The following is a 26,049-nucleotide window of genomic DNA, read 5'->3' as shown; positions in this document are numbered from 1 at the left end:
CGTTCTCTAATAGGGAGCCAATGAAGTTTCAAACGGAGGGGTGTTGCACTTTCGAATCTAGGCTTCCCATAAATAAGTCTAGTTGCGTGTTCTGGGCAGTCTGAAGTTTCTTCATGATTTGGGCCTTACATCCAATGAAGATACTATTACAGTAATCAGCGTGGGTGAGTACCGTGGATTGTACCAAATTGCGGAAGGTATTCAAGGGGAGATAAGGTTTCACACATTTTAACATCCACATCATTACTACTACTACTATTTAGCATTTCTATAGCGCTACAAGGCATACGCAGCGCTGCACAAACATAGAAGAAAGACAGTCCCTGCTCAAAGAGCTTACAATCTAATAGACAAAAAATAAATAAAGTAAGCAAATCAAATCAATTAATGTGAACGGGAAGGAAGAGAGGAGGGTAGGTGGAGGCGAGTGGTTACAAGTGGTTACGAGTCAAAAGCAATGTTAAAGAGGTGGGCTTTCAGTCTAGATTTAAAGGTGGCCAAGGATGGGGCAAGACGTAGAGGCTCAGGAAGTTTATTCCAGGCGTAGGGTGCAGCGAGACAGAAGGCGCGAAGTCTGGAGTTGGCAGTAGTGGAGAAGGGAACAGATAAGAAGGATTTATCCATGGAGCGGAGTGCACGGGAAGGGGTGTAGGGAAGGACGAGTGTGGAGAGATACTGGGGAGCAGCAGAGTGAATACATTTATAGGTTAGTAGAAGAAGTTTGAACAGGATGCGAAAACGGATAGGGAGCCAGTGAAGGGTCTTGAGGAGAGGGGTAGTATGAGTAAAGCGACCCTGGCGGAAGATGAGACGGGCAACAGAGTTTTGAACCGACTGGAGAGGGGAGAGGTGACTAAGTGGGAGGCCAGCAAGAAGCAGATTGCAGTAGTCTAAACGAGAGGTGACAAGGGTGTGGGTGAGGGTTTTGGTAGAGTGCTCAGAAAGAAAGGGGCGGATTTTACGGATGTTGTAAAGAAAGAAACGACAGGTCTTGGCGGTCTGCTGGATATGAGCAGAGAAGGAGAGAGAAGAGTCAAAGATGACCCCAAGGTTTCGAGCTGAGGAGACAGGGAGAATGAGAGAGCCATCAACAGAAATAGAAAACGGGGGGAGCGGGGAGGTGGGTTTGGGGGGGAAAATGAGAAGCTCGGTTTTGGTCATATTTAATTTCAGGTGGCGTTGAGACATCCAGGCAGCAATGTCAGACAAGCACGCTGAAACTTTGGTTTGGATGCAAGGTGAGATATCAGGGGTAGAAAGGTAGATTTGGGAGTCATCAGCATAGAGATGGTAGGAAAAGCCATGGGATGAGATTAATGAACCAAGGGAAGAAGTGTAGATAGAAAAGAGGAGGGGACCAAGAACAGAACCCTGAGGTATGCCGACAGGCAGAGGGATAGAGGTAGAAGAGGATCCACCAGAGTGAACACTAAAGGTGCGGAGGGAGAGGTAGGAAGAGAACCAGGAAAGGACAGAGCCCTGGAATCCAAGTGAGGACAGGGTATCGAGAAGTATGCTGTGATCGACAGTGTCAAAAGCAGCGGAAAGATCAAGAAGAATGAGGATGGAATATTGACCTCTGGATTTAGCCAGTAATAGGTCATTGGAGACTTTAGTAAGCGCAGTTTCGGTTGAGTGGAGAGGGCGAAAACCAGATTGTAATGGGTCAAGAATAGCATGTGAGGAGAGAAAATCAAGGCAGCGGCGGTGAACAGCACGCTCAAGTAATTTGGATAGAAAAGGAAGGAGGGAGATGGGTCGGTAATTAGAGGGACAAGTAGGGTCAAGTGAAGGCTTCTTAAGGAGAGGTGTGACCACAGCATGTTTAAAGGCAGCAGGGACAGTCGCAGTGGAAAGTGAAAGGTTGAGAATGTGACAGATAAAAGGAATAAGAGTAGGAGAGATGGCATTAAGAAGGTGGGTGGGAATGGGATCAGAGGAACAGGTGGTACATTTTGAGGAAGAAAGGAGAAGTGTAGTTTCCTCAATAGTAACTTCAGGAAAGGAGGAAAGGGAATGAGGGGAAGGAGAGAGAGGGGAACGGACTAGTGGAGGGAGAGCTGGTGAGGTAGAGAAAGCAAGGTTTATCTTTTGAACCTTGTTGTGAAAGAATTCAGCAAGGGTCTGAGGAGATAATGAAGGGGGAGTTGGGGGAGGGGGCACCTTGAGGAGAGAGTTCAATGTGGTGAAGAGAAGTCGAGGATTAGAGCCAAGAGAGTTGGTCAGTTGGATATAATAATCCTGTTTGGCACGTAAAAGAGCAGATTGGAAGGAGGTCAGCATGAACTTAAAGTGTAAGAAATCAGCAAGGGCCCGAGATTTCCGCCAGAGACGTTCGGCGGAGCGGGTACAGGAACGTAGGTAGCGGATATTAGAAGTCAGCCAAGGTTGGGGTTTTGTACGCCTTACAGGGCGGGTCATCAAAGGTGCAAGAGTGTCTAAGGCAGAGGATAGAGTATTGTTGTAAGAAGAAACAGCCTCGTTGACAGATGTGGATGGTGCCACAATAGAGAGGAGGTTTGAAACATGGGAGGATAGAGATGAAGGGTCAATATCGTGAAGATTCCTAGATAAATTAGATAGGATAGGACGGGACTGGGAGGGAGGAGATTTAAGTGTAAAAGTTATAAGATGGTGATCAGAGGAGGGATGATCAGAGGCAAGGAAACTAGAAGGTGAACAGTTGGAGGAGAAGATGAGATCAAGACAGTGACCATTTTGATGAGTGGGGGAGGTGGAGCATAGTTGGAGATTAAAGGACGACGTTAAAGCGAGTAACTTGGAAATATAAGAGTTGGAAGGATCATTAGCAGGAATATTAAAGTCACCAAGGATGAGAGAGGGGAAGGAAGGATCATGGAAGAAGGCAAAGTTGAACATTTTCTTGGTGATGGATGTTGCGTGGTCTTCAAGGGATAAGTATTTATCCAATGTAACTCCAAGGATTTTCAGATTGTTGGATATAGGAATTGTGATATCAGGAGTGATGAGAGTAGTTGGATGAAATGTGGAATATTGGGAGGAGAGAATTAAGCATTGAATTTTGTCTTTGTTCAATTTCATTTTAAAAGCGTTGGCCCAAGATGTTAGGATATTCATACCATTGGTTATTTTGTCGGAAATTTCTGCCAGGTTAAATTTGAAGGGAATAAATATGGTAACGACGTCAGCATAGATAAAAGGGTTGAGACCATGTTTGGAAAGGGATTTAGCCAGAGGAATCATCAAAAGGTTGAATAGAATTGGGGATAGGGGAGAACCCTGAGGTACACCGCAATCTGATGACCAGGGAGATAAAATTGCAGTAGATGATTTGACTTGATAGGATTTAGAGGTAATAAAGCCTTCAATCCATTTTATAATATTGCCACCAATTCCCAACTTACCCGGAAGTCTAGTAAGAATATAATGGTCAACCATGTCAAATGCTCCAGACATATCAAACTGCGAAAGGAGTACTGTAAAAGGAGATGGGGTGATGAATCAGCTCCTCCCTATTCAGGCTACAGCAGAATTCCCCTGTGAGCCCCTTTGGTCAGTTTTTAGTCCAAGGTTTCTGTACAGCAAAACTACTGGTTACTCAGTTCACAGAAAACCACAGAGCCGCTTCTGAACTTGACCTTGTGCTGTGCTCAGCACAGAGATACAGTTCACATGTATTTAGGCAATTCAATCTCTCCTCCAAGACAGATCCATACACCATGAAATCTTCTTCTCTTCCATTTGTTCTTCCTTCTCTCCCTCTCATGCCCAGCTTTGGCACTCCCCTCCGAGTCCACAGATGACCATCATGGACCAATCACATGCCATCTGTCCAGGTTACATGCATTCATGACAATGAGGGGCCCTTGTGGGCATCCAGTGTCATGCCCCTCACCTTGCCGGTAATGGCACTCCCTCCGTCGGTGTAGGGCCGGGGTTCCCTTCACAACAAGTCTTCCCTGGGCAAGCCGTGGGGACTCCTGCAGCCTCTACCGATTCTACAGGTCCCCTGGCAGGAGATATCCATGGATTTTGTTACGGATCTGTCCAACTCCCAAGGTCACACTGTCATTTGGGTGGCAGTGGAGGATCAATTTTCCCGGATGGTCCATTTTATTCCCATGAAGTCCCTTCCTTCTGCTGCCACCCTTGCCACAGCTTTCATCCAACACATCATCCGCTTACATGGACTTTTGCTACGAATCATAAGTGATCGGGGCTCCCAATTCACCTTGAGGTTCTGAAGAGCGCTGTGTTCTTCTTTTAAGATCACCACCCACTCATCTGCCTACCATCCGCAGACCAATGGACTTGTGGAATGGGTCAATCAAACTCTCAAGACCTTTCTGTGGATGTACACTGTCATCAGGACGATTGGTCTACATTACTTCCCTGGGCAGAATTCGCCCATAACAACAATCTTCATACCGCCTGGCAAACCTCACCATTCTTCACTGTGTATGGACGCCACCCCCGTCTACTGCTTCCGATTCCTCAGACCCAAGCCTCGCCTCTACTTCAACGGACTCTCATTGACATCTAGTGCATTTGGGTCAAGGTCCAGCAACATCTCCAGCGGGCCTTGGATAACTACAAGTGCTTCGCAGATCGGAACAGACGAATAGCGCCAGTGTTCCAACCTGGACAGAAGGTATGGCTCAGCACCAGATATTTCAGGCTTCGCTTATCTTCCTTCAAATTCTCGCCTCAATATATATAGGTACTTTTGCAGTGCAGTTCCGGGTGGGAGCTATCACTTATCGTCTCCAGTTACCAGTTAACTTCAAGGTCCACAATGCCTTCCATGTGGCCCTGCTTAAGCCATTTTTTACCTCCAAATGGCACCCAGAGCCTAAAAAGATTATCGTCCCTGATTCTGAGCCTGATCTTGAGTTTGGAGGAGATACTGGACTCCAAACGTCAGAAAGGATGACTGTTCTACCTGTTGTCTTGGAAACACTTTGGTCCTGAGGCAGTGGTGTGCTGGTAAATGTTTAACAACAGGCTCTCTCCCTGGTCCCCCTCTGCACCCCCCCCCCCGGTCCCCCGCTGCACCCCCCCCCCCCAAATTGCAGAGCTGGCTATAGCCGGGGAGAGAGCCTGGGGGGGGGGAAGGTGGCAATGCATTACTCCAGTAAAAAACAATTAAATGATCCCAGGTTCCAATCTAATTCATGTTTAATGTGCGATAAAATGCCATAAATAAGTTAATAAATATAAACTTTTAATGTTGAGCACCTGATTCTCAAAGTGAACATATTCCAAACACTATAATGAAAATAAAATGATTTTTTTTCTACCTTTGTTGTCTGGTGACTGTTTTTCTGATCATGCTGGCCCAGTATCCGATTCTGCTGCTATCTGTCCTCTTAACTCTGTTTCCAGGGCTTCCTTTCCATTTATTTCTTCCTTTCTTCCTTTCTTCTTCATTTCTGGTCTTCAGCTTCTGCCTATTTTCTTCATCCATGTGCAGTTTTTCTCCTCTCTTTCTTTTCCCTCATCTCATCTCCTTCCTCACTCTTCCCTCCCCTCCATCCATGTCCAGCATTTCTTCTCTCTCCCCTCCTCTCCCCTGCCCTCCATCCACCCATGTCCAGCAGTGACCCTCCTCTCCCCTGCCCTGCATGCACCCATACCCAGTGACCCTCTTCTCCCCTGCCCTCCATCCACCCATGTCCAGCAGTGACCCTCCTCTCCCTTGCCCTCCATCCACCCATGTCCAGCAGTGACCCTCCTCTCCTCTCCCCTGCATGCACCCATACCCAGCGCGACCCTTAGTTCTCTCCCCTCCCTCCACCCATGCCCAGCGACTCCCTTCTCTCCCCTGCCACCCCCTCCCGAGTTGTCAGAGAATTCTCCTCCCTCCCTCCCTCCGGATCCAGTCCCTCACCAACTCCTTGTTCTTCTAATTCTTCAGGGCAGGCAGTCTTGCCTGCCCGCTGCCAGCTGACTCTCCCCCGCTGCCGATTCACGTTTCAAAATGGCCACCGAAGTCTCGGTGGCCATTTTTAAAGCGCGAATCGGCAGTGGGGGAGAGTCAGTTGGCAGCGGGCAGGCAAGACTGCCTGCCCCAAAGAATTAGAAGAACAAGGAATCGGTGAGCGGGACCGGATCCGGAGGGAGGGAGGAGAGCCAGAGCCGGCTCGCGATATTTAACAACCGGCTCGCAAGTCGGTAGAAAGATTAACAACCGGCTCTTGTGAGCCGGTGCGAGCCGGCTCCAGCACACCACTGTCCTGAGGACAATTCTTGGGAGCCCGCAACCAATGTCCACGCTCCTGATCTGGTCCGGACCAGGACGGAGGGGGAACCTTCAAGGGGGGGGGGGGGGGTACTGTCACGCCCCTTACCTTGCCGGTAATGGCACTCCCTCCATCGGTGTAGGGCCGGGGTTCCCTTCGCAGCATCTCTGCCCTGCCTCCTTGCTCCATGGGGATTTGGATCCCCGTGACTAGTGTCCTGGTTGTCCATCTCTCAGCCCTTAACCTATGGGCTCTCCCTTGCCTCCTCTGCTCTTTCCCTATTGGATGCCTGGCTGCTTCCCTTACTCTTCTCAGCTGTTTCCAGTGAATGCCTGATGCCAGCACTATTTCTGTGGAACCCTTCCCTGCCTCAGTGCTTTGGCTTCTACTTTGGTAGGTGTTACTTGCTCTGTAGTTTGCTTCTTTTCTACTTTGTCCCTCGTTGCTGACTTTGCCTGTACCTGGATTACTCTCTTGACCTGCTGCCTGCCTATTGACTTTACCTGTGCCTGGATTACTCTCTTGCCTGTTGTCTGCCTATTGACTTTGCCTGTACCTGGATTACTCCCCTGCCTGCTGCCTGCCTATTGACATTGCCTGTACCTGGATCACTCTCTTGCCTGCTGCCTGCCTGGCTGATACGTTCACCACCCCGCTTCCAGCTCCATCTTGTAAGTCCTGCAGGCCGCCCACACCTAGGGGCTCAACCTCTGGGGAAAGGCGGTCAGCGCAGTTGAAACCCGGGGTTGTCCAACCACCAAGCAGAACCTGGTCTGAGTACCGGGCCCAGCAGCGCTCTACTTGGTACAAGAACTCACAAGTCTGACATCCAGCAAGAACAACTTATCAGTCAGTACCAAACCCCCTTCCATGGTTCACAGATGTTCCTGGAGACTCTGTCTCTGTGAGGCATGCTCCTACACACCTTCCCAAGAGATAACTGAAAGGTTAGTGCACGACCCTGTGTAGCGCTGCGCCTCCCAGGCTGTAGGTGGCGCTGCACCGGGTGACGGTGAGAGCGTGCGATCCGGTGGCGCTCAGCTTGTCTACGACGTGTTGTGCGCGCGGTGGGGGCTGCGGAGGAGAGTGTTGGTAGCATTGCAGCCGTTGGTTCGGGCCCGTTTTCGTTTATTTTCTGCCATTGTGCGACAGCAACATGGGCAAGAGAGACAATCGCGTGGTGAGTACTCGCAGCGTCCCCAGTTCGGGACTGCGGCGTTGGAATCTGAAGCGGCGGGGTTCTGTGCGCGCGAGTCGGAGCCAGGCTGGGCTTGCCCCCCTCTGTCACTGCTCTTGTAATGCGCCCCCCCCCCCCCCCCCCCGAGCTTTAGAGGTCTCCATATTAACAGATCAGTTTTAATAATTCTTCGGTGTGGGGGAAGGGCTCAGTGCCATTGGAGCCGATTGCCCCGTGTCTGAAAGGCGACCGAGGTTGCCCCACTCCATTGTGCTCTGCCTTGTCCCTCGGAGTTCTCATTCGTGATTAAATCAAAGCTTAAGGCGAGATACAGGAATCTTTTCCTTATCCAAGTGGATTTATAACCATATTTATATCTGAGCTAACAGTTTGACATGCGTTGCTAAAGAGCATCCGTGGCAAGATTTGAACGGTTCGCAGCGGGCTGCACCTCTGGTTATTAGGTTATTCCTCTGCTGTCTGAGAAAGCTGTAGGGTCTAGGGCAGTGGTGCTCAATCTTTCTTCTGTTGTGTCACACCTAGACATTGTTCACCTGCCTGACACACTGAAAACAATTCACAGCTGATCAAAAGTTTTAAACTCCCCACCGCCTTCCCATGTTTCATTGCTGCAAACAATAATACAAGGGAAATACAGAAGGAGGAGAGGGAGTGGAGGAGGAGGAGGAGGAGACCTGCAACAATTCCATTTGAGGGCTGGCAGCAGAACAACTGTTTATGGAGATTTCAAGCACCTGACTGCTACAGTATTTTTAAAAATTATTTTTATTGAAAACTTAAGAATGAAAAACCATAATAAGAACATTATCTGTACATAGAAAAATAATTAAATCTCTAACAATCCACACAAGTTCACAATTTTTGTTATACCCACCCTATTTCCTCCATCCTCTTTCCTATCCTCCCTCATTCCCAAATGACTACAGGCAGGGGATTAAATTCTTAAGAAGAGAACTAATATATCAACTCAGGCATTTTGTTAACATACAGGAGATCAAAGCATACATCATCGTGACTTTAAGCAAATCAAATAAAGCATCAGTTGTTGGTAATCCAACCATCCCCAGTAAAGGCCACAGTTATCTTTTCATATTTTCTAATGTTGCCACCCCTCTCGGCTGGACTGTAGTGATGTGCTCCCAGATACCTGATGTTTGTAGTCGTGGCGAATATCCAGGGAACACACACTCACAGCCAAGGGAGTGGAACAAATAAACTAACCTCGTCCTTTACTCTCAAAGAATAAAGGAGGAAAAGAATCTAAATTTAGGATTTGTTCCTGAAATGGAAGGACCAAACTTTCAGATTTGCAAATTATCTCTTTCTTTATTGAATACGAATGCAAGCAAATTTTCATTCAAATAAACTCAAATTCACAATTAGTGTGAAGCTTAATAGAACTGCAATAACATATTCAACATTCAAATGTAGAACTACATGTATACCCTTAACTTTGTCTGTTTCACCTAAAAAGGTGGAAAAGAACCTTTTCAGAAAAGTATTTAAATTGTCTTTTATCAAAATCAGATATTTGTGGTTATTCTCTTTCCTGATGTAGAAATTGGTCTCTTTGTGTGCACTATTGGTGTTTTTGCAGGGATCTCATGGATTTTTAATATCTGATGGTCTGTTCCTTTGTTTTCCCTTAAAATGTTGTGAAAAAATAATATATTTCTTTCAACACCCTTGGCAATCTCACTTAGCTGTGGTTGAATTTATTTAGGTGATGTCTTTCTTGCGTTGGAGCTTATCTGGAACCCTTCAGAGGATGACTCCCCCAGATTTCTTCTCCCTAAACCTCACTTATAAAGAAAATAAATGGAGGCAAGACCCTTGAACTCCCTCTGTTCTTGTTCAGGCTCTGGTGACTATTAACCAATTCTCAATACTGTGGCCAGACTCTCTAATTGAAATAAAATAAGTTAAAGGTTTTCTCACTACAAAACCTATTTCTCACTGTTGTTTCCCTAGTCTAAAATGATCCAGCAGGCTTCAACATTCCATCTCACAGACTTCATATAAAAGCATAACTTTTCCCTTCACAGCTATCAGATCAATCTGGAGAATACAGCACACTCAGACAACAGCAGTGCTAGATTTTCTTTATTCTGAAGTCAGATTCCAAACCTTGCTTGCACTGAACTCAGAACTCTCACAAACAACACACCTTCCCCCCAGACACAGCTTAATGGCTTCTTTCTTCAAATCACAGATTCACCTCTCAGTCCTTCCCCTGTGTCAGAGTTAAAATCCTTACACACTTTTTCCTGACACCCTTATAGTTTCTTTCACTTAGTATAACTACCAGCAGAAATCACAGTCTCTCAGAACCTGAGTCTCAACTGTTTTCCCCTATTCTAAAAAGAGTAGGCAGCCATGTGTCCACTTAATACCTGAGCCTACAGACTCTCATTCCACCTTCCATGACCTTAAATTCCCTTAGAACTTAACCATTCCATTCACTGCATGCTGGGACATACATACCTGTTTCATTCCAAACCAAACTAAATTTGGTTTAAAACTTCTCACAGCTTTCTATTAGTACAGCTCTCTCCCACCCAAAATACATCAGTTTTTCCCCACATGTATTCAGCAACACAATCATGAAAAAGGCAGTCTGTTTATTGAAGTACTCACTTTTAAGCTCAAATCATCTCTTTCTCAGCACCAAAGCTCACCTTCACTCACTTTCAATATTAAAGTACCCTTTTTGAATATCACATTTCACTTTAAACTCACAAAATCCATACTTTTATTCTTACTTTTACACAGACACACACTATACGTTTTTTCTTTCTCAATCCATGTTCACAGCCCTGGTCGCTCTGCTCACTCCAGTCTCCCTGGCAACTCACCCCCCCCCCCCCCCCCCCCCCAGAGGATCTGACCAGGGTTGCCAGGTGGAAAATTTTTTCCCCAACCAATCCAGCCTAAAAACAGCCCAAAACCCACCCAAACTCAAACCCCGCCCCTGACGCCCCCGCCGTCACCGGCCCCGCCTCCCCGTCACAGGCCCCGTCTCCCCGTCACCGGTCCCGCCCAGAACGTCACTAACCCCGCCCAAAACGTCACTAACCCCGCCCCCCGCGGCCGAAAAAACCGCCTGAAAACCGCCCAAAAGAAAAAAAAGAAGCCCAAAAAACCGCAACCCGCCGCGGGCAAAAATTTCCTGCGGCGGGTCGCGGAAAACCGCCCAATTGGGCGGTAAAACCGCCCACCTGGCAACACTGGATCTGACATCACTCAACCAATCAGCTTGTCAGAGAAAGAAAGTTTTTTTTTTCTCTGATCTGTTTAGAATCTCCCTCCCCCATAGAAGTTACTGCAAAACTTACTACACAGAGAATTTCAAAGTTAATTTTAACCTGACTTGTACCCAAAACAGAAAGGAACATTTTAAAGTACAATTCCCACCTAATCATGGTTTATTTCTTTTAAAATAAAACCACATTTAAGAAACATCTCACACTTTCTTCACCTAACTCCATTAACAATTCCCAAACTAAACTTAAAACCTTTTCCAGCCAGCAGCCTCCACCAAAACCCTGGAACAAGCCCCTCCCAGAGCCCCGGAAAAAACATTTAATATATGTTACCATATATTACACTAATTTCTGCGTATATCTGATTCCACCTGGAGTTCACCAGTCCTACTGGACTCTTCCAGGATCTCACAAATGTCATTTTGGATGCCAGTAATAAGGACGCCACCAACTGTACTAGGAGGGCATGAGGTTCTATCAGGCAGCAAACCCAAAAAACATATCTTGGGTCAGGTGGCCATACGACACCACTCCACCACCTCAAGTATGCCCAGATCTGAGTCAAAAAACATTGATTCTTAGGACAATCCCACCATAAATGTTCATAATTCCCCATTTGTCCTACATTGCTCATATCTTGGGGAGAAGGAACCTTGGCAGGGTACCACTATAACCTCATCACTAACATATATTGCAGCTGTTGATAGTTTGTGACCTGAGACCATCTAGAAATGTATTCATAAATACGTATCCAGCTATCAGATTCGAAAGGCTTACCCAGCCATTTTTCCCACACTTGATGCTGCTGCTAATTGTGTGGTATAGTTAGATCAATCAAGTTGTGGTAAATACAAGATGATAATTTTTTTTAAACTAGTAACATAGTAGATGACGGCAGAAAAAGACCTGCACGGTCCATCTAGTCTGCCCACGATAAACTCATATGTGTATACCTTACCTTGATTTGTACCTGTCTTTTTCAGGGCACAGACCGTATAAGTCTGTCCAGCAGTATTTCCCGCCTCCCATCACCGGCTCTGGCACAGACCCCGTATAAGTCTGCCCTCCCCTATCCTAGCCTCTCAACCACCAACCCCTCTTCCCCCCGCTACCCAATTTCAGCTAAGCTTCTGTGGATCCATTCCTTCTGCACAGGATTCCTTTATGCCTATCCCAGGCATGTTTGAATTCCGTTACCGTTTTCATGTCCAGCACCTCCCGCGGGAGGGCATTCCAAGCGTTCACCACCCTCTCCGTGAAGAAATACTTCCTGACATCTTTCCTGAGTCTGCCCCCCTTCAATCTCATTTCATGTCCTCTTGTTCTACCACCTTCCCATCTCTGGAAAAGGTTCGTTTGCGGATTAATACCTTTTAAATATTTGAACGTCTGTATCATATCACCCCTGTTCCTCCTTTCCTCCAGAGTATACATGTTCAGGTCAGCAAGTCTCTCTTCATACGTCTTGGAACGCAACTCCCATACCATCCTCGTAGCTTTTCTTTGTACCGCTTCCATTTTTTTAACATCCTTCGCAAGGTACGGCCTCCAAAACTGAACACAATACTCCAGGTGGGGCCTCACCAACGTCTTATACAGGGGCATTAAAACCTCCTTTCTTCTGCTGGTCACACCTCTCTCTATACAGCCTAGCAATCTTCTCGCTACGGCTACTGTTTCATCGCCTTCAGGTCCTCAGATACTATCACCCCAAGATCCCTCTCCCCGTCCGTGTCTATCAGGCTCTCCCCACCTAACACATACGCCTCCCTTGGATTTCTACTCCCTAAGTGCATCACTTTGCATTTCTTCGCATTGAATTTTAATTGCCAAACGTTAGACCATTCTTCCAGCTTCTTCAGATCTTTTTTCATGTTTTCCACTCCCTCAGGGGTGTCCACTCTGTTGCAAATCTTGGTGTCATCCGCAAAAAGGCAAACTTTACCTTGTAACCCTTCGGCAATGTCACTCAAATATATTGAACAGAATGGGCCCCAGCACCGATCCCTGAGGCACTCCACTACTCACCTTTCCCTCCTCCGAGCGAACTCCATTTACCACCACCCTCTGGCGTCTGCCCGTCAACCAGTTCCTAATCCAGTTCACCACTTCAGGTCCTATCTTCAGCCCTTCTAGTTTATTCAAGAGCCTCCTGTGGGGAACCGTGTCAAAAGCCTTGCTGAAATCTAAGTAGATGACGTCCATAGCACGTCCTTGATTTAATTCTCCTGTCACCCAGTCAAAGAATTCAATGAGATTCGTTTGGCATGATTTCCCTTTGGTGAAACCATGTTGTCTCGGATCTTGCAACTTATTGGCTTCCAGGAAATTCACTATCCTTTCCTTCAGCATGGCTTCCATTACTTTTCCAATAACCGAAGTGAGGCTTACCGGCCTGTAGTTTCCAGCTTCTTCCCTATCACCACTTTTGTGAAGAGGGACCACCTCCGCCGTTCTCCAATCCCTCGGTACCTCGCCCGTCTCCAAGGATTTATTAAACAAATCTTTGAGAGGACCCGCCAGAACCTCTCTGAGCTCCCTCAGTTTTCTGGGGTGGATCCCGTCCGGCCCCATGGCTTTGTCCACCTTTAGCTTTCCAAGTTGTTCATATACACTCTCTTCCGTGAATGGTGCTCTATCCACTTCATTCTCAGGTGTACTTTTGCCAGTCCCTCTCGGTCCTTCCCCAGGATTTTCTTCAGTGAAAACAGAACAAAAGTATCTATTTAGCAAATTGGCTTTTTCCTCATCATTTTCTACATAGCGTTTTCCTGTATCTTTTTGTCTCACAATCCCCTTTTTAGTCTTTCTCCTTTCACTAATATACCTGAAGAAGTTTTTGTCTCCCCTCCGTACATTTCTAGCCATTTGTTCTTCCGCTTGCGCCTTCGCCAGACGTACCTCTCTCTTGGCTTCTTTCAGTTTCATCCGGTATTCCTCCCCGTGTTCCTCTACTTGAGATTTTTTGTATTTCTGGAACGCTAACTCTTTAGCCTTTATTTTCTCAGCCACTTGCTTTGAAAACCATATCGGTTTCCTTTTTCTCTTGCTTTTATTTACTCTCCTTACATAAAGGTCTGTGGCCCTGTTTATTACTTCTTTCAGCTTGGACCACTGTCCTTCCACATGTTGTGCGTTCTCGCAGCCCATCAGCTCCTTCCTCAGGTATTCCCCCATTTTGTTAAAGTCAGTTCGCTTGAAGTCCAGGACTTTGAGTTTAGAGTGGCCGCTAACCACATGAGCCGTTATATCAAAACAAACCGTTTGATGGTCACTGCTTCCCAGGTGCGCAGCCACTCGGACATTTGACACACTATCTCCATTCATGAGCACCAGATCCAGCGTCGCTCCCTCCCTTGTGGGTTCCGTCACCATTTGTCTGAGCAGAGCACTTTGGAAAGCATCCACAATCTCTCTACTTCTTTCCGATTTCGCAGAAGGAACTTTCCAATCTACATCCAGCAGATTAAAATCTCCCAACAACAGCACCTCTCTTTTCTTCCCCAACTTTTGAATATCAGCGATCAGATCTTTATCCAGTTCCTCCAATTGTGTCGGGGGTCTGTAGACAACATCCACGTGGACTAAGGTTCTATCCTCTCTTGTTAAGGTGATCCATATCGCTTCTTCCTTTCCCCACTTCCCTGTCATTTCAGTTGCTGCGATATCATTTCTCACATACAGAGCTACTCCTCCACCTTTACGTCCCTCTCTATCCTTCCTAAAAAGATTATAGCCTGGTATGTTTACATGCCATTCATGGGAACCATTGAGCCATGTCTCTGTGACTGCAACTATGTCCAAGTCAGTCTCCAACATCAGGGCTTGAAGGTCATGAATTTTATTGCTTAGACTGTGAGCATTTGTGGTCATTGCTTTCCAACTACATTTCCTAGTATGTGTTTTGGGTTTAGTGATTTGTGAGTGTCTTTTCTCTTTGGGTACCTTCTCCTCTTTTTGTTCCCTCTTCCTTGCTTTTTCTTTTTCTTCTGCTTCAATTTTAGTTTCAGGAACATCACAGTGCTGTAGTGGAGCAAAAGAATTTTGTAGTGGCAACACTTGTGTGGGCGGATGCTTCTGTGTCACATGACGAATTCTGCCTGAGCCTACTGTGAACCATCTGTTCCTTTGTGGTTTTATTCTCTGAGGCAGTGGTGAGAAGTTATGATTCTGCACAGTCCTATAAGTTGCTTTAATTGCATCTAATTCTTGCATTACTTTATAGAGCTCTTGTTTTAAAGTAGATAGCTGAAGACAGATAGGACAAGCTTTAAGTTTCCAGATGATTGGCCTTGAAACTAAAGCAGCACAATTATTGCAGAGAATAAAAGTCATCCTGATTGGTTGAAATGGGTATGAACAGGTGTACTATGTTGGAGTATCAGCCTGCAAGACTGCCTGTGTATGACTGTAGAGGCCTTAAATAATATTGTTTCCAGTTCTTTAGGTTTTCTCTCAAGATTAGCCTGAAACTGGTGCTCATGGAAAGTTCTTGTAAATGCTACAGATTCACATTCTCCTGAGTACACAGATCCTTACGATATCTCAAATCTATGCCTCTGACGCTTTCCGTATAGGGTTAAAATAATTAGAAGAGAAAGGCATATAATTGCTCAACTGACTAAATGAATGACTTTTACCAGATATATCTAGCATTCCCTTAGTTGTTGTCCAGTGACTCTTTAGAGAGTGCAGGAAACTATGCCCAGCCACCATTGCCTCAGGGTCTTCTATCCTACTGCTTTTTTCCATAATGTAAAGACTGACAAAGACTGATTGGTATTATCTGCACACAATTTTTGTCATATAGTTGATCATAGTGATCTTTTAGAGCTTTGAGTACTGCTACCTTATAATACCAGAGACTAGGTAGATCCATTCCACCTTCTGTTTGAGAAGGGATAATTTTGCCAAGCTTCTCTTGGGCTGCTTACCCCCTCCCCATATGAAGTGACTTAACATTTTATCCCACTGTTTAAATTTTGCCCATGGGATTTCAATTGGCTGCTGAGTGAAATAAAAACTGAGGAGAATCATCATCTTAATGACAGCAATTCTAGCCCCCCCCCCCCCCCCCCCTTCAAATGCTTTTTCTTCATTTAGTCTCCTGAAGAATAAAATACTTCTCCCCAACCACCTCTCTTCAGTTTCTTTGATTCTACAGGATTAAGCTTGGTCTCCTGAAGTAAAAGAATACCAACCCACTCATTTCTAAATCGTTTCAAAATTCATTTTCTCTTTATCGGGCTGTTCAGGCCACAAACATTCCAAGTAGCCACTTTAATTTGGTATCCATACATTTTAAACATTTTATCTAAAGAACCCCAACAGTGTGCTCAGTACACCCAATTGAAGTACTTCCACCTCACACGTATTAGACTGCAACAGTGTTATCTTCTGAAATTTTAAACCATGTGATCTTAACATACCATACCATCACCTGTAACATCCCCCATATCTGATCTGTCGCTTCATCTCCCTCCCCCACCCAGTAACAGACCCTCACAACCCATCTTGTCCAAATAAAAATCATAACAATTCTCCCCCTCCCCCCCTCCAGGACTGTCTATCCCCTCATCCCCAAATTAACCAAAAACACAACATTAGATTAAAATCATAGATTTACATAAATTAACCCTTCCGAGTTAATACCTAACAGCGGTTCTTAATTAGTAAGCTCATAATGTAATGAAACAGATGCAATGAACTTCCTGAGATCTTTAGTCCAAGAGAAAGATTGGAGATTCAAAACCTCAAGATAAGTCTTGATAGTGAATGTACACAAGAACCCAGAGTTCCTTAGCGTCCCTCCGGACCGGCCCAGAATGAGACTGATGGGTTATGTACGCTTTCCAGCAGGTGGAGACTGAGAAAAAACTGTGACTCTAGAGAGCCAATAAGAGCCCTTACCGGCTAGAGAAAGATCCAGTAATTTCAGTCTCCAGCAGGTGGAAGGTAGTGAGCCCTTCAGTCTCAGACTTTTTTATTCCTTTCTTTCTCTTTTAATTCAGTTTTCAGTGTTGGTGTAATTTTCTTCTCTGTCACTGTGCATTAAAAAAAAACCCCTGCTCTTTGGAGGCTGAAACCCTTGGGGGTCCCTCAGAGCCTCGGGGGTGCCACACTCGGTAGGCCGAGTCCCTCCCCCCCTATCCTCCCTGATTGCTGGCTAATTTGTCTTTGCTAGCCGTGTTTGCTTTTAAGCAATATACAATTTACTTCAAGCCCCCTCGAGGAGGAGAGCTTTAGAGGTGGGAGAGGCAGCTACTAATTGAAAAAAAAAAAAAAAAAACCTCCCGGTCTGCTGTCTAGGCAGAGCCGTTTGTGAGTAGTAATACCAAGCAGGGGAGCTCTGGAGCGGTTTGTGTCAGAGGGATCAGCTGTTTTTTGTTTTTTTTTCTGTAGCAGTGTCGGAGAAACTCCATTGTTTGGTTTGTCAGCGACGGGGTTTAGGGGCGGCTGGTGTGTGTCGGTACTGCACTGCTGTGGAGGACCAGGGTGCAGCGACCGATAAATCGGCGGTACCGTCGGGGGGGGGGGGGGGAGGGCCCAAGTACAATGTTATGGTGCCAGTCGCGTCTCCGGTGCCGATTTTGGCGGGAAACGCCGCCATTTTGAATGCCATGCTGCCGGTTGTTTTGCAGGCCTTTCTTACTGCTGGGCCTGTTCCTGCACTGCAAAATTCAGTTTTCTCATTGGGGGAAGGAGGTTTTCCTCCTGAATTTGTGGTACAGATGTACCAGGCTTTTCTTCTTCATAAGGCTGCGCCTGTGGATCCTCCAGGTAGGCGGTCTCTGGAGGGAGCCTCTGTAGCTCACAAACAGTGCAGACTTTCTGAGGAAGCTGAGCAGGATTTGTTTTGTGCTCATGACCAGGATATGCCCTCCTTAGAGGAGGAGGCATTTTTTCCTGAGGAGCGTTGTGCTGAGGAGCTTGATCAGACTACTACTACTACTATTTAGCATTTCTATAGCGCTACAAGGCGTACGCAGTGCTGCACAAACATAGAAGAAAGACAATCCCTGCTCAAAGAGCTTACAATCTAATAGACAAAAAATAAAGTAATCAAATCAATTAATGTGTACTGGAAGGAGGAGAGGAGGGTAGGTGGAGGCGAGTGGTTACAAGTGGTTACGAGTCAAAAGCAATGTTAAAGAGGTGGGCTTTCAGTCTAGATTTAAAGGTGGCCAAGGATGGGGCAAGTGTTTTCGGTGCTTGAGAAGCACAACTGTTATTTTGGAGGGTGGATGTCTTTAGGCATGCAGGTCACAGGTTTCAGGCTGGTTGGTGCATCCTATTAGCAGCTGTGATAATCACCTCTTTCCTTGTCATCAAGCAGATGCAGCCATTACAGATGGGTTGTGTCCATCAACCAGCAGAGGGAGATAGAGAGCACACTTTTTTCAGTGCCTCATACCAGCTTGCTCCACTGCCTCTCTTCAGTATTCTCTATCTCCCCTAGCAGAGTGGCTGCAGCTTCTTCGAGCTCCATCTAAAATCTGCCTGGAGGTTGCTCCTGTGCTTTTGCCAGTTGTTAGCAGGGGTGTTGGAGGCTATAGCAGCTTCACTTTAAAGGCACATAGGTTCGCCCTTTCCCTGCCTTACCCATACCTCTGTGGATGTGGACACATTGCATAGCTTTCCCTGTCCTTCCCCACCAACAGTGGATGCAGGCACATAGGTTCGCCTTTCCCCTGCCTTTCCCACTCACCTGAGCCTCCGGAGTTCTATTTACCTCTGCTTTCCTCACAGCGTTAAAAAAAAAAAAAGTTGCGTCGCGCTTTGGCGCTTAGACGCTGGAACAGAGGTTTTTCCTTGCCTTTTGTCTGTGGGACCGGAGCTGTGATTCTCGGTCCAGTGAGGTAAGAGTGTTTTCTGATTCCTCCGGGTGGGCCCACGATCGGGGCGATTTTGGCGCGAACCGCCATTTTGAATTTTGCCGCCGTTTTCGGCGATGGCTGCGGAGACAGTAAAGCGCTGTTCCAAGTGTGGCATGCGCAGATCAGCAGTGGGGCTCTGTAAATCGTGCTGTACAGACGTTAGAGCCGGCCCGAGCATGGCGAGTGACGATTCTTCGCGCTCTGAGCTGGCAGCGGGCACCATTTTGAATTTACCACAAGGCGCGACCTCCACTGAGACGGAGAGTCCTGAGCCCGGGGGGAGGCCTCGGAGTGAGGCTGATATGGGAGCTACTAGCCCCGGCAGAGATCCGGGTGCCCAGGGTGAGTTTTTCTCCCCAGATTTTGTCTTATTAATGCATAAAGCATACATGCTTAAAAGAGCTCTCCCACAAAGCCCGGCATGGGCCTCTTCTAATGCCCCCCCGGTGGATTCTAGCCTGGGTATGCCCTCTGAGGCGTTATTCCCTGATAATTGGCAGAATATGAAGTGCAGATGGCCTCATTCCCCTTCAGAGAGTGCTGCACCTCCATTCCCCCCCCCCCCCCCCCCCCCCCCCCCCCCCCCCCCCCCCCCCCCGTGGTCGGGCTGCGAGGATTCGGAGGACTCTGGCAGGCCTTCATGGTCTGAGGAGCCAGAGTCTGGTGCAGAAGTGACTCAGGATCTGGACGATCCCTCCGTGGTGAGGATTTTTCCACCGTGATGAGCTGCCAGCACTTATTTCTGATGCCCTGCAGGCTCTCTCTATTGAGGACCCTGCCAGTGGCACAGCCTCCTCTGTGAATCCTAGGATGGCTAGTACCAAAAAGCCTGCTCGAGCCTTTCCTTTGCATGACTCCATCCAAGAGCTTATTTCGGCTCAATGGGCTGACCCCGAGGGACCTTTGAAAGTTTCCAGGGCTATGGGGCAATTATACCCTCTGAGTGAGGAGCATATGGCTCGCTTTGCTATGCCTAAAGTGGATGCCCTAGTCACAGCTGTGACAAAGAGAACTACCCTCCCTGTTGAAGGAGGTGTTGCCCTGAAGGATATTCAAGACCGTAGACTGGAATCAGCACTTAAACGGTCATTTGAAATTGCAGGTCTCACTATTCGGGTGTCTGCATGCAGTTGTTATGCTGCTACAGCCTGCCTGGCTTGGTTGCAACAGGCAGTGGAACAGCCCGGTGATGGAGCAGAGCCCTTTTCAGATGTGGCTCCGCGGATGGAGTCGGCCTTGTCCTTTCTTGCTGGCGCCCTTTATGATATTGTCAGAGCTTTGGCTAAGCACATGGCAGTAGCAGTGGCTGCTCGCCGTCTTCTTTGGCTACGGCATTGGGCAGCGGACTTGGCCTCTAAGCAAAGGTTGGTGAAGTTGCCCTTTCAAGGCCTTCTCCTGTTTGGTGAGGAGTTGGAGAAAATTGTGAAGGGCCTGGGTGAGGCTAAACCCCAGCGCTTGCCCGAAGATAGGCCTCGGCCTTCCTCTAAGGGTGCGGCGGTCCACTCCTCTTACAGACCTCTCTTCCGTGAAGCTCGAAGGTACCGCCCGGGGCGTTCTGCTGGGTTCACTTCTCATGTCCGTTTTCAGCAGAGGAACTCCTTTTGCTCGGACAAACGTTCCACAGCCACTGGCTCAAGGCCTAGAGTTCAAGGGCGACCCTCTCAATGATGGTGCGCCGGCCCTCTCCTCGAGTCCTGTCACCGGAGGACGTCTTTCCCTCTTTGCCGAGGAGTGGGCCAACATTTCCTCAGATCAGTGGGTCTTGGACCTGATCAGAGATGGTTACAGAATAGAATTCGACGCCCCTGTAAGAGACGTGTTTGTGGAGTCCTGATGCGGTTCTGCCGCCAAACGGGCGGCGGTAGAGGAGACTTTACAAGGTCTGATTCAGATAGGGGCCGTGTCCCCGGTACCTACCGCCAAACACGGCTGCGGCCGCTACTCCATCTACTTTGTGGTGCCGCAAAAAGGAGGGTCTTTTCGCCCTATTCTGGACTTAAAAGAATTAAACAAGTCCCTGAGAGTGCGGCATTTTCACATGGAAACCCTGCGCTCCGTCATTGTGGCGGTACAGCCAGGAAAGTTTCTCACGTCTCTGGACCTGAAAGAAGCTTACTTGCACATTCCAATTTGGCCCCCGCACCAGAAGTTTCTAAGGTTTGCTGTGATGGGAAAGCATTTCCAGTTCCGGGCCTTGCCTTTTGGCCTCGCCACAGCTCCCCACACCTTTTCGAAGGTTATGGTGGTAGTAGCTGCCTTTCTAAGGCGAGAGGGTATTCGGGTTCACCCGTACCTGGACGACTGGCTCATTCGAGCAAACTCTGATGCAGAGAGTCAGCATGTAACAGCCAGAGTGGTCTCAGTACTTCAATCTCTGGGCTGGGTCGTCAATTTGGCCAAAAGTCACCTGACCCCCTCGCAGTCTCTAGAATATTTGGGGGCCAGGTTCGACACAGCCTCGGGGTATGTGTACCTACCTGAGCAAAGGCGGTGCAAGCTTCAGAATCAGTCCGTCTGCTCCTGAGGATGCCCCGCCTGCGAGCTTGGGACATTGTCCAGCTGCTTAGATCGATGATGGACACCATGGAACTGGTGCCCTAGGCGAGAGCGCGCCTGAGACCTCTACAGTTTGCTCTACTCCAAAGATGGTCTCCAGTATCTGAGGATTACCAATGCAGATTCTCTTGGCTCCCTGCGGCCCGACTCAGTATGGAGTGGTGGCTCTCAGACAGCATGCTGCGGCGAGGAATACCGCTGGCGCTCCCCGATTGGTGCCTAGTGGTGACAGATGCCAGTCTGAAAGGCTGGGGCGCACATTGCAAGGGGAAGCATGCCTAGGGTCTATGGACACCCGAGGAGTCGGAGTGGTCCATCAACCGCCTAGAGTTGAAAGCGGTGTTTCAGGCGCTTCTGGTTTTCAAGTGACCCTGGAAGGATTGGCTGTCAGAGTGATGTTGGACAACAGGACAGCAGTGGCCTACATAAATCGACAAGGCGGCACTCAGTGCAGAGCTCTAGCTGCGCAGGCCGAACAAATTTGCCACTGGGCCGAGCTGCATCTTCAGTTTCTGTCGGCAGCTCACATTGCAGGTCAGAGCAACGTGCAAGCCGATTATCTAAGCAGGCTTCAGATCGATCCGGCGGAGTGGGAACTTGCAGACGAAGTGTTCCTGCAGATACAGTGGTGGAAATAAGTATTTGATCCCTTGCTGATTTTGTAAGTTTGCCCACTGACAAAGACATGAGCAGCCCATAATTGAAGGGTAGGTTATTGGTAACAGTGAGAGATAGCACATCACAAATTAAATCCGGAAAATCACATTGTGGAAAGTATATGAATTTATTTGCATTCTGCAGAGGGAAATAAGTATTTGATCCCCCACCAACCAGTAAGAGATCTGGCCCCTACAGACCAGGTAGATGCTCCAAATCAACTCGTTACCTGCATGACAGACAGCTGTCGGCAATGGTCACCTGTATGAAAGACACCTGTCCACAGACTCAGTGAATCAGTCAGACTCTAACCTCTACAAAATGGCCAAGAGCAAGGAGCTGTCTAAGGATGTCAGGGACAAGATCATACACCTGCACAAGGCTGGAATGGGCTACAAACCATCAGTAAGACGCTGGGCGAGAAGGAGACAACTGTTGGTGCCATAGTAAGAAAATGGAAGAAGTACAAAATGACTGTCAATCGACAAAGATCTGGGGCTCCACGCAAAATCTCACCTCGTGGGGTATCCTTGATCATGAGGAAGGTTAGAAATCAGCCTACAACTACAAGGGGGGAACTTGTCAATGATCTCAAGGCAGCTGGGACCACTGTCACCACGAAAACCATTGGTAACACATTACGACATAACGGATTGCAATCCTGCAGTGCCCGCAAGGTCCCCCTGCTCCGGAAGGCACATGTGACGGCCCGTCTGAAGTTTGCCAGTGAACACCTGGATGATGCCGAGAGTGATTGGGAGAAGGTGCTGTGGTCAGATGAGACAAAAATTGAGCTCTTTGGCATGAACTCAACTCGCCGTGTTTGGAGGAAGAGAAATGCTGCCTATGACCCAAAGAACACCGTCCCCACTGTCAAGCATGGAGGTGGAAATGTTATGTTTTGGGGGTGTTTCTCTGCTAAGGGCACAGGACTACTTCACCGCATCAATGGGAGAATGGATGGGGCCATGTACCATACAATTCTGAGTGACAACCTCCTTCCCTCCGCCAGGGCCTTAAAAATGGGTCGTGGCTGGGTCTTCCAGCACGACAATGACCCAAAACATACAGCCAAGGCAACAAAGGAGTGGCTCAGGAAGAAGCACATTAGGGTCATGGAGTGGCCTAGCCAGTCACCAGACCTTAATCCCATTGAAAACTTATGGAGGGAGCTGAAGCTGCGAGTTGCCAAGCGACAGCCCAGAACTCTTAATGATTTAGAGATGATCTGCAAAGAGGAGTGGACCAAAATTCCTCCTGACATGTGTGCAAACCTCATCATCAACTACAGAAGACGTCTGACCGCTGTGCTTGCCAACAAGGGTTTTGCCACCAAGTATTAGGTCTTGTTTGCCAGAGGGATTAAATACTTATTTCCCTCTGCAGAATGCAAATAAATTCATATACTTTCCACAATGTGATTTTCCGGATTTAATTTGTGATGTGCTATCTCTCACTGTTACCAATAACCTACCCTTCAATTATGGGCTGCTCATGTCTTTGTCAGTGGGCAAACTTACAAAATCAGCAAGGGATCAAATACTTATTTCCACCACTGTATGTGCCAAGTGGGGCAAGCCCGTGATCGATCTAATGGCGACAAGCACCAATGCCAAAGTCTCGTGCTTCTTCAGCAGACGGAGAGATCCTCGCGCGGCGGGGTTGGATGCCTTGGCTCAACCCTGGCCTCCGGGCCTACTGTATGTGTTCCCTCCGTGGCCCTTGATAGGGCGAGTGCTCCTGTGGATTTGACTGCATCCCGGAGAAGTGGTTCTCATCGCCCCGGATTGGCCCAGGAGGCCTTGGTATGCGGACCTCCGACAGATGTTCGTAGAGAATCCCCTTCAGTTACCTCTGGTTCCCAACCTGTTATCACAGGGTCCAGTGACCATGGAGGACGCCGGCCGATTTGGTCTTATGGCCTGGCGATTGAGAGGGCGCAATTGAGAGGCAGAGGCTATTCCAATAAAGTAATTACCACTCTCCTGCAAGCGTTCCACTTCCGTGGCTTATGCCAGGATTTGGCGCCAGTTTGAAGTCTGGTGTGCTTCCAGAGAGATCACACCCCTGCGGGCTCCTGTCTCACCGATTCTGGACTTTTTGCAGGATGGTGTACAAAAAGGCTTGGCCTATAATTCCCTGCGGGTGCAAGTGGCAGCGTTGGCCTCCCTACGTGGCAAGGTTGAAGGCGTGTCTTTAGCTGCTCATTCAGATGTGGCACGGTTTCTTAGAGGGGTGCTTTGGCTCCGTCCTCCCGTGCGTGCACCTTGTCCAGCTTGGAACCTGGGGCTAGTGCTGAAGGCCCTTCAGGGTGCTTCCTTTGAACCGCTTCGGCGTGCTTCAGAGAAAGATTTGACACTGAAGGCCGTCTTGTTAGTGGCCCGTTACTTCGACGAGACGGGTGTCAGAGCTCCAGGCGCTGTCCTGTAGAGACCCTTTTCTGCAGTTTTCAGAGTCCGGGGTCACGGTTCGGTCCATGCCTTCCTTCTTGCCTAAGGTGGTTTCAGCGTTTCACCTAAACCAACCTATTTTCTTGCCCTCCTTTGTCGAGGAGGAGTTTCCAGAATCTGTTGGACGTGCGCAGGACTCTGCTGCAGTATCTGCGAGTTACTAACTCTTTCAGGACCTCTGATCATCTGTTTGTTTTGCTATCAGGTCCTCGCAGAGGGTCTCCAGCGTCTAAAGCCACTATTGCCCGCTGGCTTAAAGAATCTATCTTTTCAGCTTATTTGCTTGCGGGCCGACCTCCGCCTGATGCCTTTAAGGCGCATTCCACTAGAGGAATTTCCTCTTCTTGGGCTGAAACTGGAGCACTCTCTTCAAGAGATTTGTAGTGCAGCAACAAGGGCTTCTAAGCTCTCTTTTGCCTGACATTACAGGCTGGATGTGGCTGCCAGGAGGGACGCACATTTTGGTGCGCAAGTGCTGGCGCGTGGTGTAGCTTGTTCCCACCCTATCTAGGGATTGCTTTGATACATCCCATCTGTAATGGCTGCATCTGCTTGATGACAAGGAAGGGAAAATTAGGTTCTTACCATGATAATTTTCTTTTCTTTAGTCATAGCAGATGCAGCCAATCCCTCCCTGTCTGATGCTATCTGCTGTAAATCTATTTCAGGTTCTGTTCGTGTTTCCTGGAGATTCCCTCCTTGGGAGAAAGTCGGAAAACAGTCTTCAGGATTCTTGTTCAATTAAAGGAGGATGACTTAATTCCCTCCAGTTTCATGTTTTGGAGGATGAGTTTATTCCCTCCGGGAGGATGTTTCATTCCCTCCATTCTGAGTTAATGCCCTTTGTTGTAGGGCCATCGTTCGCTGTGAGGAAAGCTCATGTTATTCCCATTGCAGTTTGCCATACTGCTTTGGAAGCTTCAAATACTGGAGAGGCAGTGGAGCAAGCTGGTATGAGGCACTGAAAAAAGTGTGCTCTCTATCTCCCTCTGCTGGTTGATAGACACAACCCATCTGTAATGGCTGCATCTGCTATGACTCACTGTTCACCAATGCAATGCACATCCACTTCTTATCCCTCATCCCGCTATCCAGTCAATCATATATTTATTCACAGAACTTTATACACCAAATGTCTTGGTGTCCAACAATGAATGTTTTTTCCCATTGTCTCTTTCCAATGTTTTTAAGTTGATGTCCCATTGTTATATTCCCAATGATATTCGAATGTCTCGCACAACCCTGTTCAATGTAATCCATAACCTAGTTGTAACCAATGTATCTCTATTATTCATATCTTATTGTAAGCCACACTGAGCCCGCAAATAGGTGGGAAAATGTGGGATACAAATGCAATAAATAAATAAATAAATAAAGGAAAGAAAATTATCATGGTAAGAACCTAATTTTCCCATTTCTGTTGGGTCATGTTTTCCTTCACTCTCCCCTCTTGTTTCCCTGTTCTGGCAGTTAATTGCATGTCTGGGTCAGCTCACTTAGTGCTACAGTGCTAAAGATTAGCTGTGTGCTCTTTATGCAGCAGCTTTGCTTTCTGGTATTGCTCACTAGCACTGGCCAAAGCTGTTGCATACTAGCTCCAGCCACCACTGTGTCAGCAGCATTGCTTGCTGTCTGTTATATTGTCTATAAAAGCTTCTATCCCAGAGCTTGAGCATCTTTTTATTGTAGTAGACAGCTAGCAATTTTTGCAGATCTACTTCAGTGTGGATGGAAGGATTGGTGGTTAACGCAATCAACTGAGAGCACAGAGGTCCAGAGGCTGCTGGCTCTGGTCCTGCTGCAGTTTGACATCCCTTGTGCACA

General features: G+C 47.6%; 1 protein-coding gene across 1 annotated transcript in view; it reads left to right on the top strand.

Moving 5' to 3' along the window:
* Positions 1-7,291: 7,291 nt before the first annotated feature.
* FAM133B (family with sequence similarity 133 member B) overlaps positions 7,292-26,049 on the top strand; it is a 94,786-nt gene continuing 76,028 nt past the window's right edge. The window contains exon 1 of the mRNA XM_030202875.1: positions 7,292-7,404. Coding sequence (XP_030058735.1) covers positions 7,381-7,404 — 24 coding nt within the window. The 5' untranslated portion in view covers positions 7,292-7,380. The remainder of the gene's footprint in view (positions 7,405-26,049) is intronic.

This window comes from Microcaecilia unicolor, chromosome 1 (assembly GCF_901765095.1).
Source record: "Microcaecilia unicolor chromosome 1, aMicUni1.1, whole genome shotgun sequence".
Taxonomy (NCBI): domain Eukaryota; kingdom Metazoa; phylum Chordata; class Amphibia; order Gymnophiona; family Siphonopidae; genus Microcaecilia; species Microcaecilia unicolor.
The sequence above is the reverse complement of the archived record's forward strand: the minus strand, read 5'-3'. Positions and strand labels throughout refer to the sequence as shown.